The sequence below is a fragment of the Chionomys nivalis genome, chromosome 6 (genome assembly GCF_950005125.1).
Source record: "Chionomys nivalis chromosome 6, mChiNiv1.1, whole genome shotgun sequence".
Lineage (NCBI taxonomy): Eukaryota > Metazoa > Chordata > Mammalia > Rodentia > Cricetidae > Chionomys > Chionomys nivalis.
Genome location: NC_080091.1, coordinates 93,706,872 through 93,734,430, shown reverse-complemented (window position 1 = coordinate 93,734,430; position 27,559 = coordinate 93,706,872). Strand labels below are relative to the sequence as shown.

Here is a 27,559-nt window from a genome sequence, read left to right as displayed (position 1 = left end):
TTGGGCACAGCCAAATGGTCAGACTACTTCAGCAGCAGTAGCTTCAGTCCCAGGTAGGGATTAACAATGAGTGCCCTCTCAGTGCTCCTGTTCCCAGATTTTACCTTCTGGGATAGAGATGTGAGTTCCTGTAGAGCAAACCTGTGTCTAGCACTTCAGACAAGTGTTCTATCAGCAAGTTACATCTGCGCCTACTTACCCTGCATTATTGGCTACTGTTCCCAATATTTAATGGGAGCTATGAGAATAATGACCTCTCACATGCTTGAGGAAGGGGTGAATCCCTCTGCCTCAGTGGAAAGTTATTCCATTTTGTGAATAATCTCCAGGAGCCCTATTTGGATTTTGGAAACCCCACCTGTAACTCCTTCACTTTTTCTCTTAGGTTTATTATGGTTAGTGAGATGCTTGATGGTAAGGTGCCTGCTGCTGAGCCTGGGGGAGCAAGCATTGAGAAAGGTCCTTGATCCCACATGGTGACCTCCAACATACTCTAAGGTATACAAAGACTTGTACTCACCTTGTGTGCATGTCTGGGCACACACACCCCCACACAAAAATTAAGTGTATAATTTTGCTTTTAAAATAAGATTTATTATTTTATGTGTGTACAAAATGTGAGTGTGAAGGTCTGTGTTGTTCACCTATCTCTCTGAGGACCCTGGAAGTACACCTCCCTCCCAACAAGCCTTCCAGGAACTTGGTCTCAAGGCAATTCAAGGGGAAGGTCAGTACATGTGTTACAGTGTAGGTCCTATGAGGGGCAGGATGGGGTAGGAGGGAATCCTATCTCTTCTACTCCTGTGCTATTCCTGAATGGACATTAAGTGGGGGAATAACCCATACAAAGACCCTGAGCTACAAAGGGAATTTCAGGTTTCTAGTTTAGAGTTTGAGTTGAAGACAGGCTCTTGGGTAGCCCAGGCTGGCCTAGAATCTTACACAGTATAAACAAGGATGGCCTTGAGCACCTCATTTTTTTCCACCAGGTAAAAAAATTAAGATATGCCTAGATAGCCTATGCTGGCTCCCAAGGGCTGTGGACATCAAATTTAAACCCCAAAATGACTCTGGTTCTTAAGTATCAAGCAGAGAACACAGGCTGTTTAAATCCTGGTGCCTAGTTGGCAGTTTGGGATTGCCACCTAACTGGCCAATAAAGCCTTGATGTTCTCCTAGGGTAAGAAGAACCACCCTCTGAGGAAGACAAAGCAAGCAACCTGTTGATGCTGTGGCGGGGAGAGGTTCCTTCTGAAACCCTGCACGATACAGCACAGGAGCAAATTCAGCTTGATGCAAACTCTGCCCAAATATTTGAATATTTTGTGATATACTTCAAAATTCAAGTTGTTCTTTTTGAGGAATCCACTAAATTTTTCTCAAGGTAGCATTTATAACTTACCTCTTCTTTTTTTATTTTTATATTTGTTTACCTTTTATTATTATTATTAAAAATATCCACCTCCTCCCCTCCTCCCATTTCCCTTCCCCTCCCCCCATTCCCCCTCCCTCTCCAGTCCATAGAACCTTCATCTGGCGATGGATGAGGATAGAGACAGAGACCCACATTGAAGCACTGGACTGAGCTCCCAAGGTCCAAATGAGAAGCAGAAGGAGGGAGAACATGAGCAAGAAAGTCAGGACCGCGAGGGGTGCACCCACCCACTGAGACAGTGGGGCTGATCTAATGGGAGCTCATCAAGGCCAGCTGAACTGGGACTGATGGAGCATGTGATCAATCAAACCGAGCTCTCTGAACATGGCTGACAATGAGGGCTGACTGAGAAGCCAAGGACAATGGCACTGGGTTTTGTTCCTATTGCATGTTCTGGCTTTGTGGGAGCCTAGTCTGTTTGGATGCTCACCTTCCTAGAACTTTCCTCTTCTTAAAAAAAAAAAAAAAAAAAAAAAAAAATTCATTTAGTGACAAGATTTTGGTTGCTCACAGGCCATGATGTGCGTGAGTGAGCTCTCTCCTTCCACCACGAGGACCTCAGGGATCAAACCCAGGTGGTGAGACTTGGTGGTAGGAGCCACTGCCCACTGGTCATCATGCCAGATGCTGCCATTTCTTTTCTTTTGAGACAATTTAATACTGTCGGGTCCTGGCTTTCCTAGAACTCAGCAACCCTCCTGTCTCAGCCTCTAAAATGTTGGGATTAGAGGCATGAGCCACCATATTCAGGGCATTTATGATTTTCTGATCTAACCCTTAATCCTATTCATCTTAAACTCTGTAAATTCAAGGAAGTATACAAGCAATGTAATTTTACCTTGAAAGTAAATTATAGACTTTTTTGCTTGTTTTTGATTTGTTTGGGTTTTTTGAGACAGGGTCTGTCTGTAACCCAGGTTGTCCTGGAACCCTCTGGTCTCAAACCCACAGTAATCCTCCTGGCTCAGCATTCCAAATGAGAATATAGACATATGGCACCATGCCCAGTTAAGACCAAATTCTAAGAGAGATCAATTCATTAGTGAGTATTTCACACAACAATAAACTATGCTAACATGAAAATACCCTGCATCTTAGAAGCTTTCATAATACAGACTTCTAATCTCATTAATCACATGAGGTGATGGCACTCATATTTTAAAGACAACAAACAAAACTAGGTGTATAGTATCATATACCTATAATCCCAACAGTTCAAGGTCAGCCTCAGCTACACAGTGAGCTGAGCCCCACCCAGGCTAAATAAGACTACATGTGAACACGCCTCTCTCACAAGATAAACAAATAATACATTTACCCAAGATCATAGAGAAAATCAACGCAAGAGCCATGACTAACAGCCCAATCTCCCAACAGCGTTTCATATTACTCTACAGTCTTAAGATATATACTCCCTCAATAGCACTCATTGAAGAACAGCTCCAGTGACAACGCAGCGAACAGAAGAGAGTGATCTTGTAGATACACAGAATGTACTGCTCTGCCTTCTAATAGAGGTCATTTAAACACAGTCACAGAGATGGACCTGAAGACATTAGCAGATGAAACCACCAGTGATAGAACAATGCTACACGATTCATCTGGACAGACACACAGGACACTGAGAATTACATGAAGCAGGACGCTGGGTGCCAGGTGTGGAGACAGGGGAGGAATGAGGAATAACTTTTAATGAGTCTAGAGTTTTCCAAGTTGAAAAGTTCTAGAGATGAAAAGGGCTGACAACACATTGTACAACAATGTGAATGTACTCAATGCCACTGAGCAAGCCACTTACATGGGAAATTTTTAATATGTATTTATTGTGCTATGGTGCAGCACACTTTGAGGTCCGAGAACAACTTTTAGGATTGGGTCTCTCCTTCATCAACACTGATCTCAGGCTCTGGGGCTTGGCAGCAAGTGTCTTTACCTTCTAAGCCATCTCACTGGGCCCTCACTGGGAAAACTTTTTAAAATAAAGTAATCCTTAAAGAACTAAATGGTAAAGGAACAAAAAATTACTATCTCCCGGAAGTAGTTGTATACATTTTTAATCCTAGCACTTGTAAGACAGAAGCAGGTGGATCTCTATGAATTCAAGCCCAGCACGGTCTATAGAGCTAGTTCTAATACAGACATGGTTATATAAAGAAACCCTCTCTCAAAAAAAGAAGAAAAAAGAAAAGGAAGGAAGAAAAAAGAAAAGGAAGGAAGGAAGGAAGGAAGGAAGAAAGGAAGGAAGGAAGGAAGGAAGGAAGAAAAAATACTATCAAGAAAACCCTAACTGTATTAGGGGAGACCAATAAGGACCCAGGTATAAAAATAGAGTATAACTAGGGGGCAAGTTATAAGTTAATGTAAAAAAAACCAAAACAAACAAAAAAAATTTAACTAAAGTTAAGTATATGTCTCCCAGACAGAAATTTAACAGAGAAATAAGGGAACTAACAGACGTTAAGACTCAAATGGACTTAACAGAAATCTACAAAACATTCCATCCAAATATAAAAGGATATTCCTTCTCAGCACCTCACAAAAGCTGCTCAAAAACTGACCACATACTAGATAACAAAGCAAACATCAAGAGATTAAAAAAAAAAATTGGAATAACCCTCTGTATCTTATTGAATCACCATGGCTTAAAATTAGAATTTAATAGCAACACTAATTCCAGAAAGCCCACAAACGCATGAAAATAAAAACAGTGCTCATCAGAATCACCAATGGGTCAAAGAAGAAATAAATTAAAAACTTCCTATAATTCAATGAAAATGACCACACAGCATACTCAAATTTAGGGATACAATGAAAGCAGTGTTAAGAAGAAAGTTCATAGCACTAAATGCCTACATAAATAAGCTGGAGAAATCCCACACCAATGAGTTAACAGAACAAAAAGAATCAAACTCACCCAGAAGGACCAGATGGCAGGAAATAATCAAATTGAGAGCTGAAATCAACAAAACAGAAACAAAGAAAACAATACAAAGAATCAATGAGACAAAGAGTTGATTCTTTGAGAAATATCAATGAAATAGACAAACCTTTAGCCAAACAGACCAAGAGGAACAGAGAGAATATTCAAACTAATAAAATCAGAATGCAAAGGGGGACATAAGAACAGACTCAAGGAAACCCAGAGAATCATCGGGTCATATTTTGAAAACCTGTACTGCACAAAGTTGGAAAATGGAAATGGACAACTTTCTGGATAAATATCACTTACCAAAATTAAATCAAGATCAGATAAGCAAATTAAATAGACCTATAACCTCTAAAGAAAAACAGTCAACAAGTCTCCCAACCAAAAATGTCCAGTACCAGATGGTTTCAGCGCAGAATTCTACAAGATTTTCAAAGAACTAATACCAATACTCCTCAAATTATTCCACACAGTAGAAACAGAAGGAACATTGCCAAATTCCTTTTACAAGGCTACAATTACCCTGATACCCAAAACAAGAAAGAAAACTACAGATCAATCTCACTCATCAACTTTGACACAAAAATACTCAGTAAAGTACTGGCAAACCGTTTCCAAGAACACATCAGAAAAATCATCATCATGACCAAGAAGGCTTCATCCCAGAGATGCAGGGATGGTTTAACATACGAAAATCTATCAATGCAATCCACCATATAAACAACTAACTGGGAAAAAAAATCCACATGCTCATCTCATTAGATGCTAAAAAAGGCTTCAATAAAATACAACATACCTTCATGACAAAGGTCCTGAAAAGAGCAGAGGGATACAAGGAACATACTTAAACATAATAAAGATAACATACAACAAGCCAACCGCCAACATCAAACTAAATGAGAAACTCCCAGCGATCCCAATGAAATCAAGACAAGACTGTCCACTCTCTCCGTATCTATTCAATATAGTTCTTGAAGTTCTAGCTAGAACAATAAGACACCAAAAGGAGATCAAGGGGGTACAAATTGGAAAAGAAGTCAAACTCTCACTATTTGCTGATGATAGTTTACATAAGTGAACCCAATAATTCTACCAAGGAACTCCTACAATTCATAACACCTTCAGTAATGTAGCAGGATAGAAGAGTAACTCAAAAAAAAAAAAAAAGCAGTAGCCCTCATTTATACAGATGATAAATAGGCTGAGAAAGTAATTATAGAAACATCACCCTTCACAATAGCCACAAATAACATAAAATATCTTAGAGTAACTCTAACCAAACAAGTGGAAGACCTGTATGACAAGAACTTTAACTCTTTGAAGAAAGAGACTGATGAAGATATTAGAAAATGGAAAGATTTCCCATGCTCTTGGGTAGGTAGAATTAACATAGTAAAAGTGGCAATGTTACCAAAAGCAATCTACAGATTCAATGCAATGACCATCAAAATCCAGCAAAATTTCTTCAAAGACCTCAAAAGAATGGTACTCAACTTCATATGGAAAAGCAAAATAACCCAGGATAGCCAAAACAATCCTGTACAATAAAAGAACTTTTGGAGGCGTCACAATCCCTGACTTCAAACTCTACTACAGAGCTACAGTACTGAAAACAGCCTGGTATTGGCATAAGAACAGATAAGAGACTCAATGGAACCGAATAGAAGACCCAGATATCCATTCACACACCTATGAACTCCTAACTTTGACAAAGAAGCAAAAAGTATCAAATGGAAAAAAGAAAGCATATTTAACAAATGGTGCTGGCATAACTGGATATCAATATGTAGAATGAAAATAGATCCGTATCTATCACTATGTACAAAACTCAAGTCCAAATGGATCAAAACCAACCAAACTGAACCTCATAGAAGAGAAATACACTTGAATGCATTGGTATAGGAGACCACTTCCTAAATATAACCCCAGCAGCACAGACACTGAGCAACAATTAATAAATGGGACCTCCTGGAACTGAGAAGCTTCTGTAAAGCAAAGAACATGGTCAACAAGACAAAATGGCAGCCTACAGAATGGGAAAAGATCTTCACCAATCCCACATCAGACAGAAAGCTGGTCTCTAAAATATACAAAGAACTCAAGAAACTAGTCATCAAAAAAACAAATAATCCAATTAAAAAAAAATGGGGTACAGACCTAAACAGACAACTCTCAACAGAGGAATCTAAAATGGCTGAAAGACACTTAGGGAAATGCTCAACATCCTTAGCCATCAGAGAAATGCAAATCAAAACAACTCTGAGATTCCATCTTACATCTGTAAGAACAGATAAGATCAATAACACTGATGACAACTTATGCTGGAGAGGATGTGGGATAAAGAGAACATTCCTGCATTGCTGGTGGGAGTGCAAACTGGTACAGCTGCTTTGAACATCAGTATAACGATTTCTCAGAAAATTAAAAAACAACCTTCCTCAATACCCAGCAATACCACTTTTGAGTATATACCCAAAGGATGCTCAATTGTACCACAAGGACATGTGCTCAACTATGTTCATAGCATCATTATGTATTATAACCAGGACCTGGAAACAACCGAAATGCCCCTTGACCAAAGAATGGATAAAGAAAATGTGTTACATTTATACAATGGATTACTACACAATGATTAAAAAAAATGACATCTTGAAATTTGCATCTGTATGGATCTAGAAAACACTGAGTAAGGTAACCAGACCCAGAAAGACAAATATAATATGTACTCACTCATAACTGGCTTTTACACATAGAAAAAAAAAAGCCTACAATTCACAACCCCAGAGAACCAAGACAACAAAGAGGACCCTCAGAGAGACATACACAGATCTAATTTACATGGGAAGTAGAAAAAGACAAGATCTCCTGAGTAAATTGGAAGCATGGGGATCATGGAAGAGGGCAGAAGTGGGGGGGGGGGAGCAGAGAAAAATGTATAGCTCAATAAAAACATTAAAAAACAATAGTTAAGCATATGCCAGGTGTGGTGGTGCACACCTTTAATCCCAACACTTGGGAGGTGAGTCTGAGGCCAGCCTGCTCTACATAGTGAGTTCCAGGCCAGCCAGGGCTACATGGTGAGACCCTCAAAAACAAATAAACTGGCCGGGCGTTGGTGGCGCACGCCTTTAATCCCAGCACTCGGGAGGCAGAGGCAGGCGAATCTCTGTGAGTTCAAGTCCAGCCTGGTCTACAGAGCTAGTTCCAGGACAGGCTCCAAAACCACAGAGAAACCCTGTCTCGAAAAACCAAAAAAAAAAAAAAAAAAAAAAACAAAACAAAAAAAAAAAAAAACAAACTGCAATGTAAGGTAAATACACGACAGAAATAATCTATCCTGACGGAACACATATAAAAATTACATGAAGACACCTCATTAAACTTCAATAACGTCTAAGATTGGCCAAGAGGTGAGAGGAGCAAGGCAGTCACGAGGGTGACAAAGAAAGCCACTCCAGGCAAGAGCAACATTGCTAAGACCCTCAGTTCCAAGAGAGCATGACCTAGTTGCTATCGCTTAAGATAAGTTAAATAGGTTTGGGCTATTAGAAGGCAAAATAAAAAGGATATAAATAGATCCTAATGGCTAAGAAAAGACTGTCATTTGAATAAGTCAAAGCCAAGAATAAATATTTTAAGCATGGATATGACAAAATCAATTTTTTTTGAGAAACCAACTATACATAGGTAAATCAATTCAATAAAGACCCCCCTCATTTAAAAAGAATCTTTAACATTTTGAAACAGCATTAGCTACAATAAAAAATGATATAATCTACTACTTATAATACAGGACAACTACTTTTGTAGCTTAAAATGTGATATATAAAAAAATGTAGGCACTATATAAAAGAAGGAACTAAGCTGGGCATGATGTGAATACTCACAACCTCAGTCCTTGAGAGAAAGACTACTGTGAATTCAGAAGCCAGCCTGGGCTACAGAGTTAGCCAGGCTAGCCAGGGCTAAAGAGCAAGATCCTACCCCTTCCTCCACAAAAGACAAAATTATCTCTGCAAACTGAGCTTAGTACCAACAGTTCTAGCAACACAACAGGTATCTATCTCTATTGCTTTTGTCTGCAATTACAAGGCAAACCATGATTAGCTTGTGTCATATGATAAATGACCCAAAGACTCAACAATAGCATCCATGGCACTAATTCATGCTGATCAGGAAGAGCTGCACTGTTGGAGATTTTGTCGCTGTTTTGTATTAGTTCTGTATTTCATGAATTGATACCACAAGGTCTTTAGGCATAGCCAACCTTTCTACTAACTGAACCACAATTCCTAACAGAATACTTGAAGGTTAAATAACAAAACAGATATAGTTCCTTGTGATGACACGTTTTAAAGTATATAATATAAAGAACTGGGTCACATTAGAGAGTACTTGTAGATGTAATACAGCTTAAATTCTGTTATTATTTAAGTAACTATCATTTGGTAACATGACAAATTTCTGTTCACAAAGAACTGCATGTGGGGGCTGGGGAGGGGGTTCAGGCAGAGGCAGTGGGTTACAATTTCCCATCTTGTGTGTTTATAGATTTTGTCTTGTGTGTATATATCTGTGTATGTGTTTCTTGTGCTTTCTGTTGTTTTATTTTTCATTCTGGTTTATTTGCTTTTTGTTAGCCTACTTTTCTAAAGAGAGAGAGAAAACTGGAATAAGGGAGAGGGGAACATCTGGGAGGAATTGGGAGGGCTGAGGATTCAGGAGGAGTTGGGGAGAACTGTAATCAGAATACAGTGTATGAAAAACCATTTTTAATAAAAAAAAAAGAGTACAAAATACTAATAAATAAGCTGATTGCTATACGGAAAACATTTTAAAGTGGCAGAATGAGCTTCTCTAAATCTAAAAGAAAGACATACATATAGTTTGATAGACTATAAAGGAATATAACCTGTGATGACTGGTGGTGACACTTGAGTTGTCTGTCCTGTGACCGCTTTGCTATTAATTGGTTTTGCAAAGATCAGCTTCGTGATCACTGGACCAGAGGTTGGTGTTCGAGGCTTCTTAGCAATCTGAAACATATAGATAACTATGAAGACATCTGTTTCCATAAAAATCTACGAAGGAAAGTTAGACAAGATTCATACACAGTAATACATAAAGTCAGGTTATTTACCAAATTTATCTATGTATTAATGTATAAAACATTTAAAACAAATAAATTCACTAAAATATTAATATGATCATAGCTATAAGCTCATGTGTCCTAATTTCTCTAATTTCATGATAAACCCCTAGTCTCTCTGAAACATGCAGATGGTGAACAAAATAGTAAAGTTTAATAATAAAAGTGTTTAATAGTGAAACACTATGCACAATGTTAGTTTCCAAGGAAGCTATTCAATAACAAAAAGACGGAATTCAAAAGGTACAATACAAACAATGAGGTACCACTGCACACATATGCATGACCACATTCATCTATGATCCAAAACGTAAATTATTACGTATTACAGATTTTCAACTACATTTTCTTTCTTTTCACTTTCTCTTTTTTGCTCATTTTGTTTTTGAGATAGGCATCAGTTCAGGCTGGCCTGGAGCTCACTATGTAGCCCAGGCAGACCTTGAACTCATGGCACTCTCCCCGCCTCAGCCTCCCAAGTACTGAGATTACAGGCATAAGCCACCACGTTTACCAGACTTTCCGTTACACACACCCTAGGAGTGAAAGAAGAACTGAACCAGTTCAAGTCAATTACAAAAGACAGTTTTGTAGAAGATTTGTAAAAGGCTCTGAAACATAGTTACTAAAATAGTATTTATTGTACTTTAAACTACTGGAAGGGACTATCCATACATTATTTAATTCATCTCCAATATGAAGTTAAAATATGGGCACACAAGTCAAAAAAGATAGAGGTACCAATGTGGTACAGTTATTTTTTGAGACAGGGTCATTCTTGTGAAGCTAACTAATGAGACCAGGCTGGCCTTGGACTCCCAGGAGAGATCACAGGTGTGAGTCAGTGTGCCCAGGACCGACGTTTTTATACTGGAATTGTCAGGAAAATTTAGGCAAAGGCATAGCTGCTAAAAGGAAAGAGCAGAAACTTACCTGGCATAAACTCAAAGTTTAGTGTGTGAGGAACAGTAACTATTTTACCTTTTGACGGGCCCTAACGTACTATTTATTACTGGAGGTGACAAAGTGAGTACGCATGACCAACAACAGCAATCCATCAGAAACAGTATTGATCACAGCCAGGCATCAGTTCTATGTGTTCAAACTACAAACAGCATGCTATCTTACACTCACAATGTTACTTTTTTGCACTCATAACTTATTAGTGACACAAATACCTCCGAGAGAAAATCGTATTTTCACAAAAAGGAGTCCATCCATTAGTGTATAACAATACATCCAGCTTGCATGACACAGCTGCATAAATTCACTGTGCTCTGGGAAGCTGATGTAGTCCTGAAACATGAAGGGAAGCACTCCCTAAGAGCTTACTAAAGCTCTAAAGCAAAGTGGAATCTCACATAGATACAGTATCAGTAACCACAGAGGTAGACGGTCTTAGAAACACCTAACTTTAGCTATTAAAAGTAAGACTTGAAAGTATCTTCCCCCACCCTTTCCTGATTTTCACCATTATATATTATATGCTTACCAAACAGGAAAAAAAATCCAAACACTGGAACCAAAATTACATTAATTATTCAAATGAACGATCTCATCTTGCTCTTATGGTTGTATTCTTTTAGTGGAGCACTGTTCAAAATAACAAATTCCAGATCCATTAAGGAACCATAATTAGTTTTCAAAAAAAAAAAAAAAAGCCCTGGGGCTGGAGAGATGGCTCAGAGGTTAAGAGCATTGCCTGCTCTTCCAAAGGTCCTGAGTTCAATTCCCAGCAACCACATGGTGGACCACAACCATCTGTAATAGGGTCTGGTGCCCTCTTCTGGCCTGCAGACATATACACAGACAGAATATTGTATACATAATAAATAAATAAATATTTAAAAAAAAAAAAAAAAAGCCCTCACATTGCCTAGGCTGGCCTTGAAGTCCTTATCCTTCTGCCTCTACCCCCAAGCTCAGGAATTACAGACATGCACCACCACACCTGGGTTTATGTTCTGGATATGGAATGCAGGACTTTGTGCATGTTCCTGAAAATGATTCTTGATTTATTAATTATGTATACAGTGTTCTGTCTACACGTATGCCTGTACACCAGAAGAGGGCACCAGATATCACTACAGATGGTTGTGAGTCACCATGTCGTTGCTGGGAATTGAACTTAGGACCTCTGAAAGAGCAGCCAGTGCTCTTAACTGCTAAGCCATCTCTCCAGCCCCTTGAAAATGATACTTTATGCTTATTTTATTTACATTCTTGTTGTAAGGTAGCTTAGGAATCAAAGTGAAAGGGGATGCTGCCTGGCCTGGGTTCATTTGCTGGAGTGCTTGCCTGGCATACACAAAGCTCACCAGTGGTTTGGAGCACTTGTTACTCTTGCAGAGGACCTGGCTTCCATTCCCAGCACCTAAGAAAGGCTCAAAACTATCTGCAACTTGGGTTTCAAAAGATCTGACGTCTTTTGGGATTTGCAGGAACAAGGTACACAAATGGTATATATACATACATACATACATACATACATTTAAGCAAAACATTCATTCACATAAATAAAAAATTTAAACAAAAGAAAACCTTAAATTTTTAAAGAAATTTTCAATAAATTTATGAAACTAGTAGATTAATACAAAATGAAAAAGGAAGAAAATTTACAAATAAGGTAGAAAAGTAAGTCAAATAACTCATACAAATAGCTCTCAGCATCATGCCGTCCCAGACCTACTAGCTGCTTACTGTTCTCACACACGGGACAACGGCTAGCTACCTGGAATTGGGTATGTCTACACACCCATCATCATCGTGCTACAGTCAATACCGTCACTATTTCTGAACATGAGTCTTCACTCTCACCTGCTGTCCATGCTCAACAACCTCAGTACTCTAATTAAACTCAAAACAATGCTGCGGACTACATGGGGGGAAAATCAGATTTGTATGCATATAGGCCTTGAAATATATGTATTATGGGGACTAATGTAGAAAACTCTAAGTGTGTAGTTACGTATTTTTTTAAGTGTTTTAGGGTCTCAGAAGTTGCTTCTGAGTTAGAAACATTTGAGCTACCAGAAATCAGCTGGATACTTAGAAAATATTCTAGTATGTTTCCTTGGTTTTCTGCTGTTTATTTCAATTATTTAATTAATTTACTTATCTATTGGTTTTTTGTTTTTGAGTCAGGGTCTCACTTTATCGTCCTTCTCGCTGTCCTGGAACTCATTATGCCCACCAGGCTGTTCTCAGACTCAGAGATCCGCCTGTTTCTACATCCTGAATGCAGGGATTAAGACACGTTCCTCCACGCCCAGCTCTGTTATATATTCTTTTAAGAAACATAACTTTTAAAACAAATGGAATCAGTCTTTATAAAACCAACAACAATAAAAAGAAGTGAGTGTTAGGCCAGAGTCTTTTACTATCAATACTTAGAAAATTACGAGTAGGAAATTAATGGATAGAAATAAATTACTTATTGAAACTATGCACTGCTCTCATGAATGAAAAAATCACTTTGATTTCTATCATTAGTTCTTTGAGACCATGATAGTGATCCACACTGCCAAGGCCAATCAAAACAGGCTTCAATACTAAGGACAGGATACTTAACAGTGATAGGCTAGGCTATCTCATTCAAGAGCGCCTCAGTAAAAAAATAAATTAATTAAAGCATGAGGTAACAAAGATGGAGAACATGAACTATTAAATAACAGCAGAAAGGATACAGCAAGTTACAAGACTTGAAAAAGTTTAAGCTTCTTAATGCAAAGTTCCTGAGAATTAACGTTTCTAATTCTTTTCCAACACAACAACCAAAACTTGAATGTAAATATCAGCTAAAAGGAAACACCTCTCCCAAATTCCTTACACTCCTTCCTTTGCTACTTTGGCTCATACCTTCTTGTTTGTCTTTCTTTTTTTTTTTTTTTTTGGTTTTTTTTTTTTGGTTTTTCAAAGACAGGGCTTCCTTGTGTACTCCTGGCTGCCCTGGAACTCACAGAGATCTGCCTGCTTCTACCTACCAAGTGTAGCCACAGATGATTGCCTCCTGGTTTCTTTTAAAAGACAACCTTCCAAACATGGAATGTACTGTGTTTTCCTTCTCATAAGTGAATCACTATATTTCTAAGCATTCTGCTATCCTAAAGAGGCTTTTTTGGACATTAAAAAAAAACTCGAAAAACATTTCATGTATGCCCTGGTAATCTGCTATTTGAGGTATTTGAGGGCATTTTTCATAACATTAAGTGCTATTCTGAAGGATCCTCAACGCTATAAGAACTGTGCAATTCTATATTGCTTTGTTTTGTCTTGTTATATGACCAAGTAGCCATCTTAAACTAAGGTACAACTTGAGAGAGGAAGCTACCCCCAGTTCCACAGTCAGCAGGACGGCACAGGGGAGACAGCCCCAGTGCTCTGCTCCATCCTATTCACTGTCCTCCTCACTCTGCAAACATGAACGATGGAGATGGACAAAAAAAGCTCCAAGTAAGATAAACGCTGGTGAGCATCAGCTATCGCTGCCCCAACGGTTCTCAGAACAGCAAAGTTTAGCCTTTAGTCATTAATTAACCCAGAAAAAGAAAGGTTGATTACCTGATGGCTCTGCAGTAAGTAAGTAGGGCATCTTTGGGCAAAACAATATTCTTGTAGGCAAACTATCACTATGCATAAAATCTTTAAAAAGCTATAAACGATTCAGAAATTTAACCAAAATTTAGTTTGCTATGAAGTTATCTGGTAAAAAGTTTCATGAGCATTGGACATACCAAATTTAAAAACAAAACAAATTCATACAATTACTTTAAAACATTCAAAAGAATTCATTAGAAGTTATGCAATTATCAACCCTATAAACACAACTTTGAGTCAGTTTAATTTTTTAACATGCACGTTAAGTAATATGCCCCCTTTGTTGCTTTTACCTGTACTGTTTTTAACTGTTGGGTCTGTAACACAGAGGGCTGAGTTGCAGTATTAATCAGTTGACTTCCTGGGGTCAATGCTGAGACACCAATGACAGGTTTCACCTCTGGCCCCCCTCCAATGGTAACTACTTTAATTTGCTGCGGTGGCAACTTAGCATCTCCTGGCTGGGCCTGAGCTGTAACTTTCTGAGCCTGGGGTAGTTGGCTATTGGGTAGTGCTAAAACAATTGGTGAACCAGATTTGCCCAAAGTTGTTAAAATTAACTTCTGTCCATCTGGTTTAAGGGTCTGATTGCCAAGTTTAAGATCAGATGTCTGTGATACTTTGTTTAGAATAATCTGATTGGCTGATATAGTCACAGGAGTCTGAGCACCAAGTTTTTGAAGGCCACTTGGAAATGCTGGTTTCACTGTGGTATTAGAATCTGCTTTAGTAACTGTGGTATTCACTGCAACTTGGTTAGTGTGGTTACTGTACACTGTGATGGGTTCCGTGGAAATGGGCGTGGCTGTAGAGTCACCAGTAGAATTTATGTTGACAATTTCTTCCAGTTCTGTCTCCATGGGAATTGGGGATGACACAATTACAGCCTCAATACTATCCTCATCCACTAAAGTTATAGCAGTGTCCATTATCTCCTCTGGAAGCAAGCTATTCACCTCAGCCGGCACCACCTCCATGATCGCTCTGCTTCTAGGAAGATGCCCAGGTGCTGGAAGAAAAGAGGAAAAACTGTTACCAGGTTTTAAAGCAGATTTTCAAAAATACATTCAGGAAAAATGTAAATAACAAAACCAACAGTGCTGAAATTAATAATTAAATAAAGAACATTCTGGATATTTATCTAGATTTTCACCATTTTCACAAATCGTAGCTTTTAAGAATCTAGGATATGGAATTATCTATAAATCTTCAATGGTCTACCTTGGTCCTCCATAGGACACTACTGTTAGAAACATCCACTAAATGTTAATGGAGTTTCTAGACTATGGGGCCCAAGTCTAATCAATTAGCTTCACACTAAGGGAACTTTTCTTTGGAAAGATTTTCAAATCCTCTGCCATTTAAAGTGTCAAAGGGGAACTAGTTAAGAATTTACACATCTAGAAATCTGGCTCAGCAAGTAAGGGCAACTGTCGCTCTTGCAAAGCACAGTGCTCAGTTTCCAGCACTCACATGGTGGCTCCTAACATTCTGGAACTCCAGTTCCTGAGGAGCCAAAGCCCTCTTCTGACTTCCACGAGTACCAGGCACACACATGACGCACATATATACATGCAGGCAACACATACATAAGAAATAAAAATAAGGCCGGGCGGTGGTGGCGCACGCCTTTAATCCCAGCACTCAGGAGGCAGAGGCAGGCGGATCTCTGTGAGTTCGAGACCAGCCTGGTCTACAAGAGCTAGTTCCAGGACAGGAACCAAAAGCAACAGAGAAACCCTGTCTCGAAAATCAAAAAAAAAAAAAAAGAAAGAAAGAAAGAAAAGAAAGAAAAAGAAGAAAATATATACAGCAGTCGCCATCAAGAGAAAAAAGTAAGTCCAGATTATGGACAAATCAGATGTAATGCTTTTAGCTAAAAATCTTTAGAGTGTCCAATAAAAGAGCGAATTCCGTGACCAGCATGTATTAAAGCAGTCCAGCATGTCTAGACTAGACAGCAGTCAAGTGTTTGCTCAGAGAACTTCAAAACCCTTTAGAACCCCACCAGCAACTCTTCCTCTTCTTCTTGGAGGCATGACGCCATCTCACCACTGGCTCAATCCTTCAGCTTCCTGAGTGCTAGCACTGCAGGTGGCATCACCACACCCATCTTATTTTCTTTAAAATATATAACAAGCATTGAAAAATGAAGAGTAGCACATATAGCCGGCAAGGAACATGGCCTGTAATCTCAGCGCTGGGAAGCTGAGTAGGACTGCGGCACATTCCAGGGCAGCCTGTGTTACACTAAAGAGAAACACATACAAACTACAAACTATATTTAGTAGCCATGGCAAATATTACTGCTGCCAAAATAAGCCATCAGTATAGAGCACTTACTATGGCAAAGATGGCACAAGTTTCCTCCCCAAATCTCTGATTCATGTAGCATTACCCTATTTCACAGATTAAAAAATGTAGAAAGGTTAAATAATTGTCCAAGGCAAAAGTGAATGGTAGAGGCAGGATTCAAACTCTGGTTTGTATGATTCCAAAGTTAGTCATTTTAACTGCAAAATTATACTATCATAAACGCTGGTGACTAAAATAAGCCTAAGCCTTCACAGTCAACTCCCTGTCCTTAAAGCCCACACTACATGAGTGTTGTCTATCACAACAGCTTTGTATTTTTGCTCACACTAGAACTTCATGTACAGGAAACCATGTACAGATGTCCCTCAGTGAAAGACGCTGTCCCACAAAAACAATCATAAAATGCTTAAGTAAAATATGCAATCCACCTACCAACTAGATGGCAGAATATCCGACCCCTGGAGGGAATCACAGGCTGCTGTGGGCCACCCCACAAGGGTATTAGAATGAACTACAGTTCTCGGGAAGAAAAACTGGTACTCTTAACCTCAGCCGCTGAGCCCTCTTCCCAGCCCCACCTTAGCATGTGTAAAGCAGTGCTTCTCAACCTGTGGGTCAGGACCCCTTAGAGAGTCAGATTGCCCGTTCACTATGGTCTCAAATCAGGCATCTTGCATATCAGATATGTACATTAATATTCATAACAGACGCAAAATTACAGTTATAAAGTAGCAACAAAAATAGTTTTATGGTTGGGGGTCATCAAAGCATGAGGAACTGTATTAAAGGGTCACAGCATCAGGAAGGTTGAAAACCACTGATGTAAAGGAAAAACGGAACAACTCCGCTGAACTAGTTACTGAGAGTCGACCTTCTGTGGCAGACACCTGTGCACACACACAGTTGTATCGCATGCCCTCCTCACAGCATGACTCTGAGACGGATCCGCACTGCTGCTCTCGGCACCAGCTCTTCCTTCTGACTGTTAAGTATATCCTACTGCACAGCTCTCCCACACTTTGTGTATCCGTCCACTTTCTCAGTCTGAAACTGCTACGGTAACCCTGCTGTAAACATTAAGTTCAAGGTTTCATGGCTATGTCTTTCCATTTCTTTTGAGGAAGGAGTCAAACTTTTATAGTTCTGTTGGATGCAGGCACTCAGATTACCTTGTTCAGTAGGGGTGGAGCATCCAGGTCATGAGCACATCTGTAGTAGGATGAAGAGCCTGTGTGACTGTGGGTGGGGCCCTTCGTGGGTGTGGTAGAGACTGTGTGGCTATGGGTGGGGCCCTTCGTGGGTGTGGTAGAGACTGTGTGGCTATGGGAGGGGCCCTTTGTTGTGTGTGGTTAGGATTTTCACTGAAGCATATGTCACTGGTGTTGGAATTCTGTGAGCTTGTACTGTGAATGCCTGTAAACCTATCAGTATCCATGGGGTGTTTATAGCTTTGGCTGTGTTCAGCACCCAGTTCATGTGCCATGCCTCACTTCTCCATTTTCCCCAAAGTTTGCAAACCATAGTAATTATTTTCATCTACGTATTATTGGGACTGATGGTTTTCGAGCATATATAAAGAACTCATTCAGCTTAGTAAGAATCCTAAAAGCTAGCACCCCCCCCAAAAGGTCTTAAGGCTGGTGTTGCTGAGATTATAGGCATGTGTCACCATGTCCCTGCTATTAAGTCACTCAAATGCACTTGCACATATTCTTACACACACACACACAATTACACATGAAAAGATAGTCACACAGATGATAAAAGGGTTGGGGAAGAAATCAGAGAATCAATACCCTTCACAGTAGCCACAAATAGCATAAAATATCTTGGAGTAACTCTAACCAAACAAGTGGAAGACTTGTATGACAAGAACTTTACATCTTTGAAGAAAAAAAATGAAGAAGACACCAGAAAGTGGAAGATCTCCCATGCTCTTGGGTGGGTAGATTTAACATAGTAAAAATGGCAATCTTATCAAAAGCAATCTACAGATTCAACGCAATGCCCAGCAAAATTCTTCAAAGACCTCGAAAGAACAGTACTCAACTTCACATGGAAAAGCAAAAAACCCAGGATAGCCTAAACAGTCCTATACAATAAAAGAACTTCTGGAGGCATCACAATCCCTGACTTCAAACTCTACTATAGAGCTACAGTACTGAAAATAGCCTGGTATAGGCATAAGAACAGACAGGAGGACCAATGGAACCCAATAGAAGACCCGGATATCAATCCACACATCTTCAAACACCTCATCTTTGATAAAGAAGCAAAAAATATGAAATAGAAAAAAGAAAGTATATTTAACAAGTGGTGCTGGCATAACTGGATATCAACACGTAGAAGAATGAAAATAGATCCGTATCTATCACTATGCACAAAACTCAAGTCCAAATGGATCAAATACCTCAACATAAAGCAAGCCACACTGAACCTTATAGAAGAGAAAGTGGGAAGTACACTTGACCGCATTGGCACAGGAGACCACTTCCTAACTATAACCCCAGCAGCACAGACACTGAGAGAAACAATTAATAAATGGAACCTCCTGAAACTGAAAAGCTTCCATAAAGCAAAGGACATGGTAAACAAGACAAAACGGCAGCCTACAGAAGGGGAAACGATTTTCACTAACCCCACATCAGACAGAGGTCTGGTCTCCAAAATAAACAAAGAACTCAAGAAACTGGACACCAAAAGATCACATAATCCAATAAAAAAAAAAAAAAAAAGAGTACAGACCTAAACAGAGAACTCTCAACAGAGGAATCCAAAATGGCTGAAAGACACTTAAGGAAATGTTCATCATCCTTAATCGTCAGAGAAATGCAAATAAAAACAACTCTGAGATTCCATCTTACACCTGTAAGAATGGCCAAAATCAAAAACACTGATGACAACTTATGCTGGAGAGGTTGTGGGGAAAAGGGAACATTTCTGCATTGCTGGTGGGAATGCAAGCTAGTACAACCCCTTTGGATGTCAGTGTGGCAATTTCTCAGAAAATTAGGAAACAAGCTTCCTAAAGACCCAGTAATACCACTTTTGGGTATATATCCAAAGGATGCTCAATCGTGCCACAAGGACATGTGCTCAACTATGTGCACAGCAGCTTTGTCATAGCCAGAACATGGAAATGACCTAAATGCCCCTCGATCGAAGAATGGATAAGGAAAATGTGGTACATTTACACAATGGAGTACTAGACAGCAGAAAAAAATAACACCTTGAATTGTGCAGGAAAATGGACGGAGCTAGAAAACATTATTTTGAGTGAGATAACCCAGACACAGAAAGACAATTATCACATGTACTCACTCATAGGTGGTTTTCAAACATAAAGCAAAGAAAGCCAGCCTACAAACCATAATCCCAGAGAACTTAGACAACAATGCAGACACTAAGAGAGACTTACATAGATATAATCTACATGGGAAGTAGAAAGTAGAAAAAGACAAGATCTCCTGAGTAAATTGGGAGCATGGGGACCTTGGGGGAGGATTGGAAGGGGAGGAGAAAAGCAGGGAGGGGAGCAGAGAAAAATGTAGAGCTCAATGAATATCAATAAAAAATAAACAAATAGTTGTAATTGAAAAAAAGAAAAGATAGTCACATTGTTATAGCTGTCTGTGGTAGAATATACACTAGGCACTGTATGCAGATGATGCTATTACATACATGTAGACAAAACACTCATACACATAAAGATAAATAAATCTATAAAATAAAAACCTAGCAATTCTATATCTAGTTATATATATCTGTGTATGCCACAGATATCTAGCACAGAAGGTCCCCAACTCTGAGTAGTGCAACCGTGTTTTGTTTTTCCTTCTTTACAATGTGCAAACAGAGCACAGACATTTCCGTATGAACTCTGATCTTTCTTAAGGACAGGGACACTCCATCCCAGCCTCCATTCGCCCTTTTCCTTAGGATCATGACATGGATGGAGCTAGGGACTCCACATTTTTTCATAAATAAAGGTTGGCATTTCTTGCAATCCTAAGAACTCATTCTTGCAACCCAACCCAACTCTTGTGATTTTCAATGAGCACAAAACTCCATGTCCTCACTGCCGTCCCGCTGAAGTCCCCACACAACGAGTTCTGAGGGCTCCTCAACTCACATGGATCTGAGTGTGTACAATGACTAACGTGTCGTCCTGTGGGCTTACATTCCTCAGCTAGGGGCATGAAATTCAGTGTGCAGTGACTAAGCACCATCCACTGGGTTGCCACTCCCGTCCAAGCTGCTCTTGTCTAACTCAGACGAAATCATTCACCACCAGACACATTCTTTAGCCTAGCCCACAAGGGCCCATTTTTCCCTTCCTTTCCAGGAGCCATGGCTCAAACTGAGATGGGAGATATTTTTTAATAGACTATTTATAAGCAAGGAAACAAAGTAACCAGTTACTGCTTCAGAAGCAGAAAACACAAAGTCCTGAGGATGAAACAAAGTTTGTTTTTTAGTAGTAATAGGAAAAGCATGAGAATCATGTGGCCGCCAGTTCCTCTAGACCCTAAGTCCCACAGAGAAGACAAAGAGGTTGCCCAGGCTGACGCCCAACATAGAGGGAGTTGGCACCCAACTGCTGAAAGAGGGAGACTGTTTTTCTTAAGTTGGACAATAATCAAAGCTACCCTTCGCTACAGAGAGGGCTACTGTACCATCCAAAGCCATTTGCTATATAAGCACCCACATAACCCAGATTCAGGTGCATGCCAGGTAAAAGTTCTGCCTCTGAGCTACATTCCTAGCTCTATTTTATTTTGGACAGGGTTTGGTTAAGTCACTCAGGCTAACCTGAAAGTTGCGCTCTGCCTGCCTCAGCCACCCAATAGCTCAGATCACAGGCATGCACCACCATAAAAAGATCTTTTAAAGCAAGAGCTCATGCTGGAGCAATGGTAGCACAGGCCTTTAAACCCAGCACTCGGGACAGAGGCAGATCTCTACGAATGAGTTCAAGGTCTGCCTGGTCTACAAAGCAATTGCCAGGACTGTTACACAGAGAAACCCTGTCCCAAAAGAACAAAACTGGGAGGTGGTGGTGCACGCCTTTAATCCCAGACAGAGGCAGGCAGATCTCTGTGAGTTCGAGGCCAGCCTGGTCTACAGAGTGAGTGCCAGGACAGACTCTCAAGCTACAGAGAGAAATCCTGTCTTGAAAAACCTTTTTTAAATTAATTAATTAATTTAATAGAAAGAAACAACAGCTGTCGCAGACTTCCTTGCAGCTTGTACAGAAATGCAAAAGCAAAGACCCCGAGTTGTCTCCCAACAGGGATCTCATCGGCCATGTTCTGTACTTCAAGTGCATACATCCGATACATGCTTTCTAATCTAGCCCTGAGTGCCTGTCCTGGAACTAGCTCTTGTAGACCAGGCTGGTCTTGAACTCACAGAGATTCGCCTGCCTCTGCCTCCTGAGTGCTGGGATTAAAGGCGTGCGCCACCACCGCCCAGCAGTACTCTGTTTTTAAGGTGCTATAAATGGTTTTCCCTGCTTTCCAAATGCTTGTCATGAATACAGAGGAACAACTGTTTTTATATATGCTGTCCATGTATCTTGCATCCCAAGCCCACTTATTCACTATAGTAGCTTTTCAATGTACATTACTTAAAATGTTCAACTTGTCTGCAAGTAACAACTGTAGTTCTTCCTTTCTAATCTGCACACCTTTTATTTCTTTTACCTTACAATGTTTGCTGTGACATCACAGAAAATGATCACTTAAGGGAATGAAAACTTGCCTGTTTTCCAGTCTCACTTGCTCATCTGTAGGTTTCTCAGATTTCCTTTATCAAGTTGAAAAGTTAGCTTCTATTCTGTTTTCTGATTTTTTTCAAAAGATCGTTTTATTATTATATTTGTGTGGCAGCGATGAGGTGAGTGCACAAGAACCACTGTGCAAGTATAGAGATCAGAGGACAAAGTGATCCTCTCCTCCTTCCACTATGTGAACAGCAGGAACAGATGTAGATCATTAGCTTGGCCAAAAGCACCATCATCTATGAAGCCATCTTGCCTACTCTTTAAACAAACAAACAAACAAACAAACAAACAAACAAACAAACCTAGGCCTAGAGAAATGGCTCACCAGTTAAAAAGCATTGGCTGCTGTTTCAGAAGACCGGGAATGGACATCCAGCACCCACAAGGCAGCTCACAACCATTTGTAACTCAGTTCCATGGGATCTGACGCCCTCTTCTGGACTGAGAGTACTGTACATATGGGTACATGGCATACACACAGGCAAGACATCTATATATAGAGTAAAAATAATAAATCTATAAAAATTTCAATGACATCAAGAATGGTGGTTGTGTATAATCCAAGGATTTAAGAGAATGAGGCAGACAGACTGTGATTTCAGGGATAACCTGGTGGTGGCTTGGATGAGCAGTGGCCCCCACAGGCTCATGTATGAAGGAATCCCCAGCTGTTGGGCTGTTTGGGAGAAGTTATAGAAACTTTTCTATGTACAACCTTGCTGGACGAAGTACCTCAGCGGGAGAGCACTCTGAGGATTAACAGCCTCATCAACTTCCTGCTTATTCTCAGCACTTCCTCTACATAGAGGGAAATGTCTTCAATTAGCTTCCTGCCCCTAGGGCATATATTCCTTGTCACAATGAACTTTGACCTGGAACCGTAAGCTAAAATAAACATTCTTCTTTAAGTTTCTCTTTGGTCATGGTACTGTATCAATGCACCTATGTCTATATCAAGTCAGTCACAGAAGGTTGAGGGGTGGAAATTGAGCTCACCGGAACAACACTGGCCTGGGATGTATAAGGCCCAATGTTCAATTTCAGGCGAGCACACTCATGCAAGTGCACACGCATGTGCGTGCACACACACACACACACACACATTTAATTCTGCCATATGCTTGCTTTTTCTATAACTATCAAAAAAATCAGATGGTTTTCTACTTTAGTCTACAAGTTAAACTGACTTTTATTACCAATCCAGTTCTACATTCTCAAACATGACTTCAGTGTATCACACTGTGTATAAACTACTGGATTCTACTCTCAATATTTTACTAAGCATTTTGTCTATATTCACGATAGGTATTAGTCTGTGCTTTCTTTTCTTGTGGCATCTGCCTGGGATTAATGCTAGCTGCCAAAATGAAGTGGAGCTCATTCTCTGTCCAGGGAAAGCTTGCACGGAATTACCCATTTCCTCCTTACATGTTGCTGAGAATTCATCAGTGGATTCTCATAGCTTATAGAAAGCTTTCTTTTGTGTCAGCTCTAGGGACAAGGTCTCACATACACACGGGCAGGCCTCAAGTGATCCTGCTTCAACTTGCCAAGCCTCTATAGAAAGGAACCACTGTGCCTGGCTTATTAAAAGGGTTTTTCTTAAACCAAAAAAATTTAATATCTTTGATAAACTCTTTATGAGTCACTTTGATATTTGATAGTTTGTGTCTTTGAAGGAATTTGTCTATTTTCTTGAAGTTGCCAAGTTTATTAGCACTATATAATTGTATTTAATTATATATAATTAAAGCTATCTACAGTATTCTTTCCCTTTAACATCTGTAGGCTCTGTAGGGATGTCCTCTCTCTAGTCCTCCCACTGATGTTTTCTTTCCCCTTTTTCATCATTAATCTGGTTAGAGATGTCAGCTGTCATTTTTAACCTAGTTAAATGCTATCTTAAATGCTTACCCTTTTCTCTTCCTTCTGAGTGCTTTGGGTGTAATCTGACCTTCTTTGCCCAGAATCTTAAAATGGCAGTAAGGGTTAGGGTTTAGTAAGCCCAGCCTGGCCCACAGTGCTATTCTACGTGGCTCTCATCCTAAGGATGTTCTTGTTATTGTTTGTTACATTTCTAGATGGTTGGGGGAGAAAATATATGAGCAATTTTATACCTGCTATTTGTCCTTCTCCAGAAATTTTTCAAACTGTGGTTCAGATCACTGACACAGCTTTGTTTCGTTTCTTCCCCCAAAGTGGCAAGAAAACATCACTAAAAAGCAAAGGGACAGTGCAGTGCAGACAAGCCGTGGACCACACTGGCTCCCGCAGCCACATCTCTAAAAGGCAGGTTGGCTGATTTTCAAGCCTTCTATATATTCAATAAGCCATTAAGACATAAAAACCCAAATTAACAAAAACAAACCAAGGAATACCAATGCTACTTTAAATGCATTCCATTAAGGTCAATTTTTACTATCATTTATTCACTTCAAAATATTTTCTAATAATCCTTGTGATTTCATCTTTGACACACAGATAATAGACAGCATTCAATACCTAAACATTTGCAGATTTTCTATGTGTCTTATATCAATGTCTAGCTTAACTCTTCTATTGTCTGAAGCAGAAACTCTAGCATTTCCATAATTTGAAATAAGAGACTTGTGCATCAGTTATCATCTATCTTGGTGAATGCTTCACCTTGTGCACTTGAACGCATGTTCTGTAGACTGAAGGTAGTGTTCTAAAATGTTAGGTCAAGCTGACTTTGACTATTATTTGCACAGTCCATACCCTTATTCATGTTTAGTCAGGCGTAGTGGATACTTACTCCTCTAACCCCAGAACCTGAAAGACTGCTGGGTCTCAGGCGAGCAAGGAGAAAAGGAAAGCAACTTACTGAATAAAAACAAACCAACAACCACTGAGAGCCAGTGTTAAAGTTCCTAAATATGGTTGTGGTCCAATCCTTTAAAGTTCTGCTATTAAAATCCTAAGTCCACATTCATCCTGTTAGGGACTTGGAGCAGCAAAGAATGGTGGTGCATGCTAGAAGTCCCAATACTTGGGAAGCAGAAGGGTTTGATTTTGAGGCAATTTCACTGCTAATTTTCTGTCTGACAGACCTATCCAGTGGTAAGATTGTGGCGTTGAAGTCTCCCACTATTAGTGTATGAGGTTTAATGTGAGATTTAAGCTTTAGAAGTGTTTCTTTTTCATATGAGGGTGCTCTTGTATTTGGGGCATAATGTTCAGTATTGAGATTTCCTCTTGATGGATTTTTCCTGTGACTAATATGAAATGTCTTTGTCTCTTTTGATTGATTTTAGTTTGAAGTCTATTTTGTTAGCTTTTAAGATAGCTACACCAGCTTATTTCTTAGGTCCATTTGATCGGAAAAATTTTTCCCAACCCTTTACTCTGAGGCAATCTTTGAGGTTGAGGTATGTTTTCTGTGTGCAGCAGAAGGATGGATTCTGTTTTCATATCCAATCTGTTAGCCTACAGAGTTAAGTCCATTTTTATTAAGGGGTATTAATGACCAGTGATTGCTAGTTCCTGTTATTTTAGTTTTTGTTGTTAGTGATGTTACTGTGTGTGTTTTTCCCTTCTTTGAGATTTGCTGCTGTGAGATCATCTATTGTCTACATTTTTGTGAATGTAGCTAACTTCCTGGGTTAGAGTTTTCCTTCTAGTACTTTGTGTAGCATTGGATTTGTGGCTAGCTAGGTATTGGTTAAATCTGGTTCTGTTATGGAATATCTTGCTTTGCCCGTCTATGATGATTGAAAGTTTTACTGGGTATAGTAGTCCAGGCTGGCATTTTGAAGCAATTTCAAAGCTAGCCTGAGTCACATAGCAAGACTGCTTCAGAGTGGGATAAGCAGAGGAGGAAGAGAGAAAGGAAGGGAGGGGAGAGGAGGGGAACATGCAATACATAGTATATATAGGACTAGAAGCCTGTGTATGCCTTTTTGAGCTGGGAGTTCAAACTTCTAATAAGAAACAATCTAATTGGTGTGGTCAGTCTGTTAGTGATATGGGACTGTACAAGGCTGTAGAACCAGGATAGCTCAGAAACCACTCAAGTCTTATGGGGCACCTCTCATCCTTACATGTTTCAGTAGGGTCAGATGCAGGGCCCTTTAGTGACGTGACTCATCGCCCTAGTTTTTCCCTTAGGAATGGAAGCTATGTGCTAGCATATGTGTCTTCAGCAATGCTCAAGTCTATTCCAAGAAAAGGGGATTTTCACAGGCCAGGAAATTAAGGAATTTCAGTTTGCTCACCCACACAAGAGTTACCACCAGCCAGTGTATGGAGGGAAGAAACCAGAACATTAAGAGTGATCACCAAGGCTGAGCAGTGGTAGCACACGTCTTTAATCCCAGCACTCGGGAGGCAGAGGCAGGTGAATCCCTGTGAGTTCGAGGCCAGCCTGGTCTACAAGAACTAATTCCAGAATAGCTAGGACTGTTACACAGGGAAACCCTGTCTCGAAAAACAAAACAAAAAACAAAAAAAACAAAACAAATAAAGAACGATCCCCAAGCCTCCATCAGTTTCACAGCTCATCACAAGAATGTTCTAAGTATCTAAAGGCAAAAATGTACTCCTAGGAGTAATCAATGTTTTACTCCCTCACGGCTGAAAGTGGTTGAATGCTTTAAGTCCAACTAGAGTCACTCAATTCTAAAAGTCTAGTGATTTCTATCTGTGTCGCAAAGCCCTTTGTTAAATAGCACCTTCAGCAGCACCAGGCACCATATCCTACACCTGGCTGTCATCATAGCATCTACTGCCATCAAGAAGTTTGTGTCTATTTGTCTGTGACAGGATCACCCTCCCATTTCTTTAGAATGTGAGTTACAGGGGGTGGGACTTGTTGATCTTCCTCACCAAAATCCCTTCCTATCCTAAGGCCAATGGAGCTGGCTAACAACAGCCTCCCGGTAGAAATGTGAAAAATGAATAAACCAGCCATGGAGAGGTACCATAAGGAGCTCTACCATTATTTATACTGAGGGCTGCAAATAGTTGTCTGGGTAAGTAGGGTTTCTATAATAATCTGGGCCTGTACAGCACTTGAAATAAGAAATCCACACCATTATAAGTCATGTTAAACAAGATGAGAAACTATGTTCAAGTAAACTTTTCAACAATCTTGTCTGAAAATACTTTCTATCTAAAAACCTACAAGGTATCCTTAACTTTCAACTAACTTACAGTTTTGTCAGTAGTTTAACTAATAGGTATTCACTGTTTTGTGACTTTTGAGAAAGTTTTGGAAATTCAGCCCTGAAGAGCATAAAGCTCAACAGACAAACAGAACAACTATAGCTGCGCCCCAGGAGTGGTGGCCTCATCTCAACATTATGATGAACAGACAGTTAAAGTACTATTGCA

At 39.7% G+C, this 27,559-nt stretch overlaps 1 protein-coding gene across 6 annotated transcripts in view; it reads right to left on the bottom strand.

Annotated features, from left to right (window-relative positions):
- Lin54 (lin-54 DREAM MuvB core complex component) overlaps nt 1-27,559 on the bottom strand; it is a 69,222-nt gene that overhangs the window by 33,607 nt on the left and 8,056 nt on the right. For 2 of the 6 annotated variants that reach the window (XM_057772723.1, XM_057772724.1), the window contains exons 2-3: nt 14,400-15,115; nt 9,274-9,397 (exon numbers count right to left, since the gene is read on the bottom strand). The exons of 1 other annotated variant lie outside the window; for it this stretch is intronic. In XM_057772723.1, the coding sequence (XP_057628706.1) occupies nt 9,274-9,397; nt 14,400-15,083 (808 nt within the window). In that variant the 5' untranslated portion in view covers nt 15,084-15,115. Of the gene's footprint in view, nt 1-9,273; nt 9,398-14,399; nt 15,116-27,559 lie in introns of those variants that run through there. 3 more of the 6 variants (XM_057772726.1, XM_057772725.1, XM_057772727.1) reach the window with 2 other exon arrangements.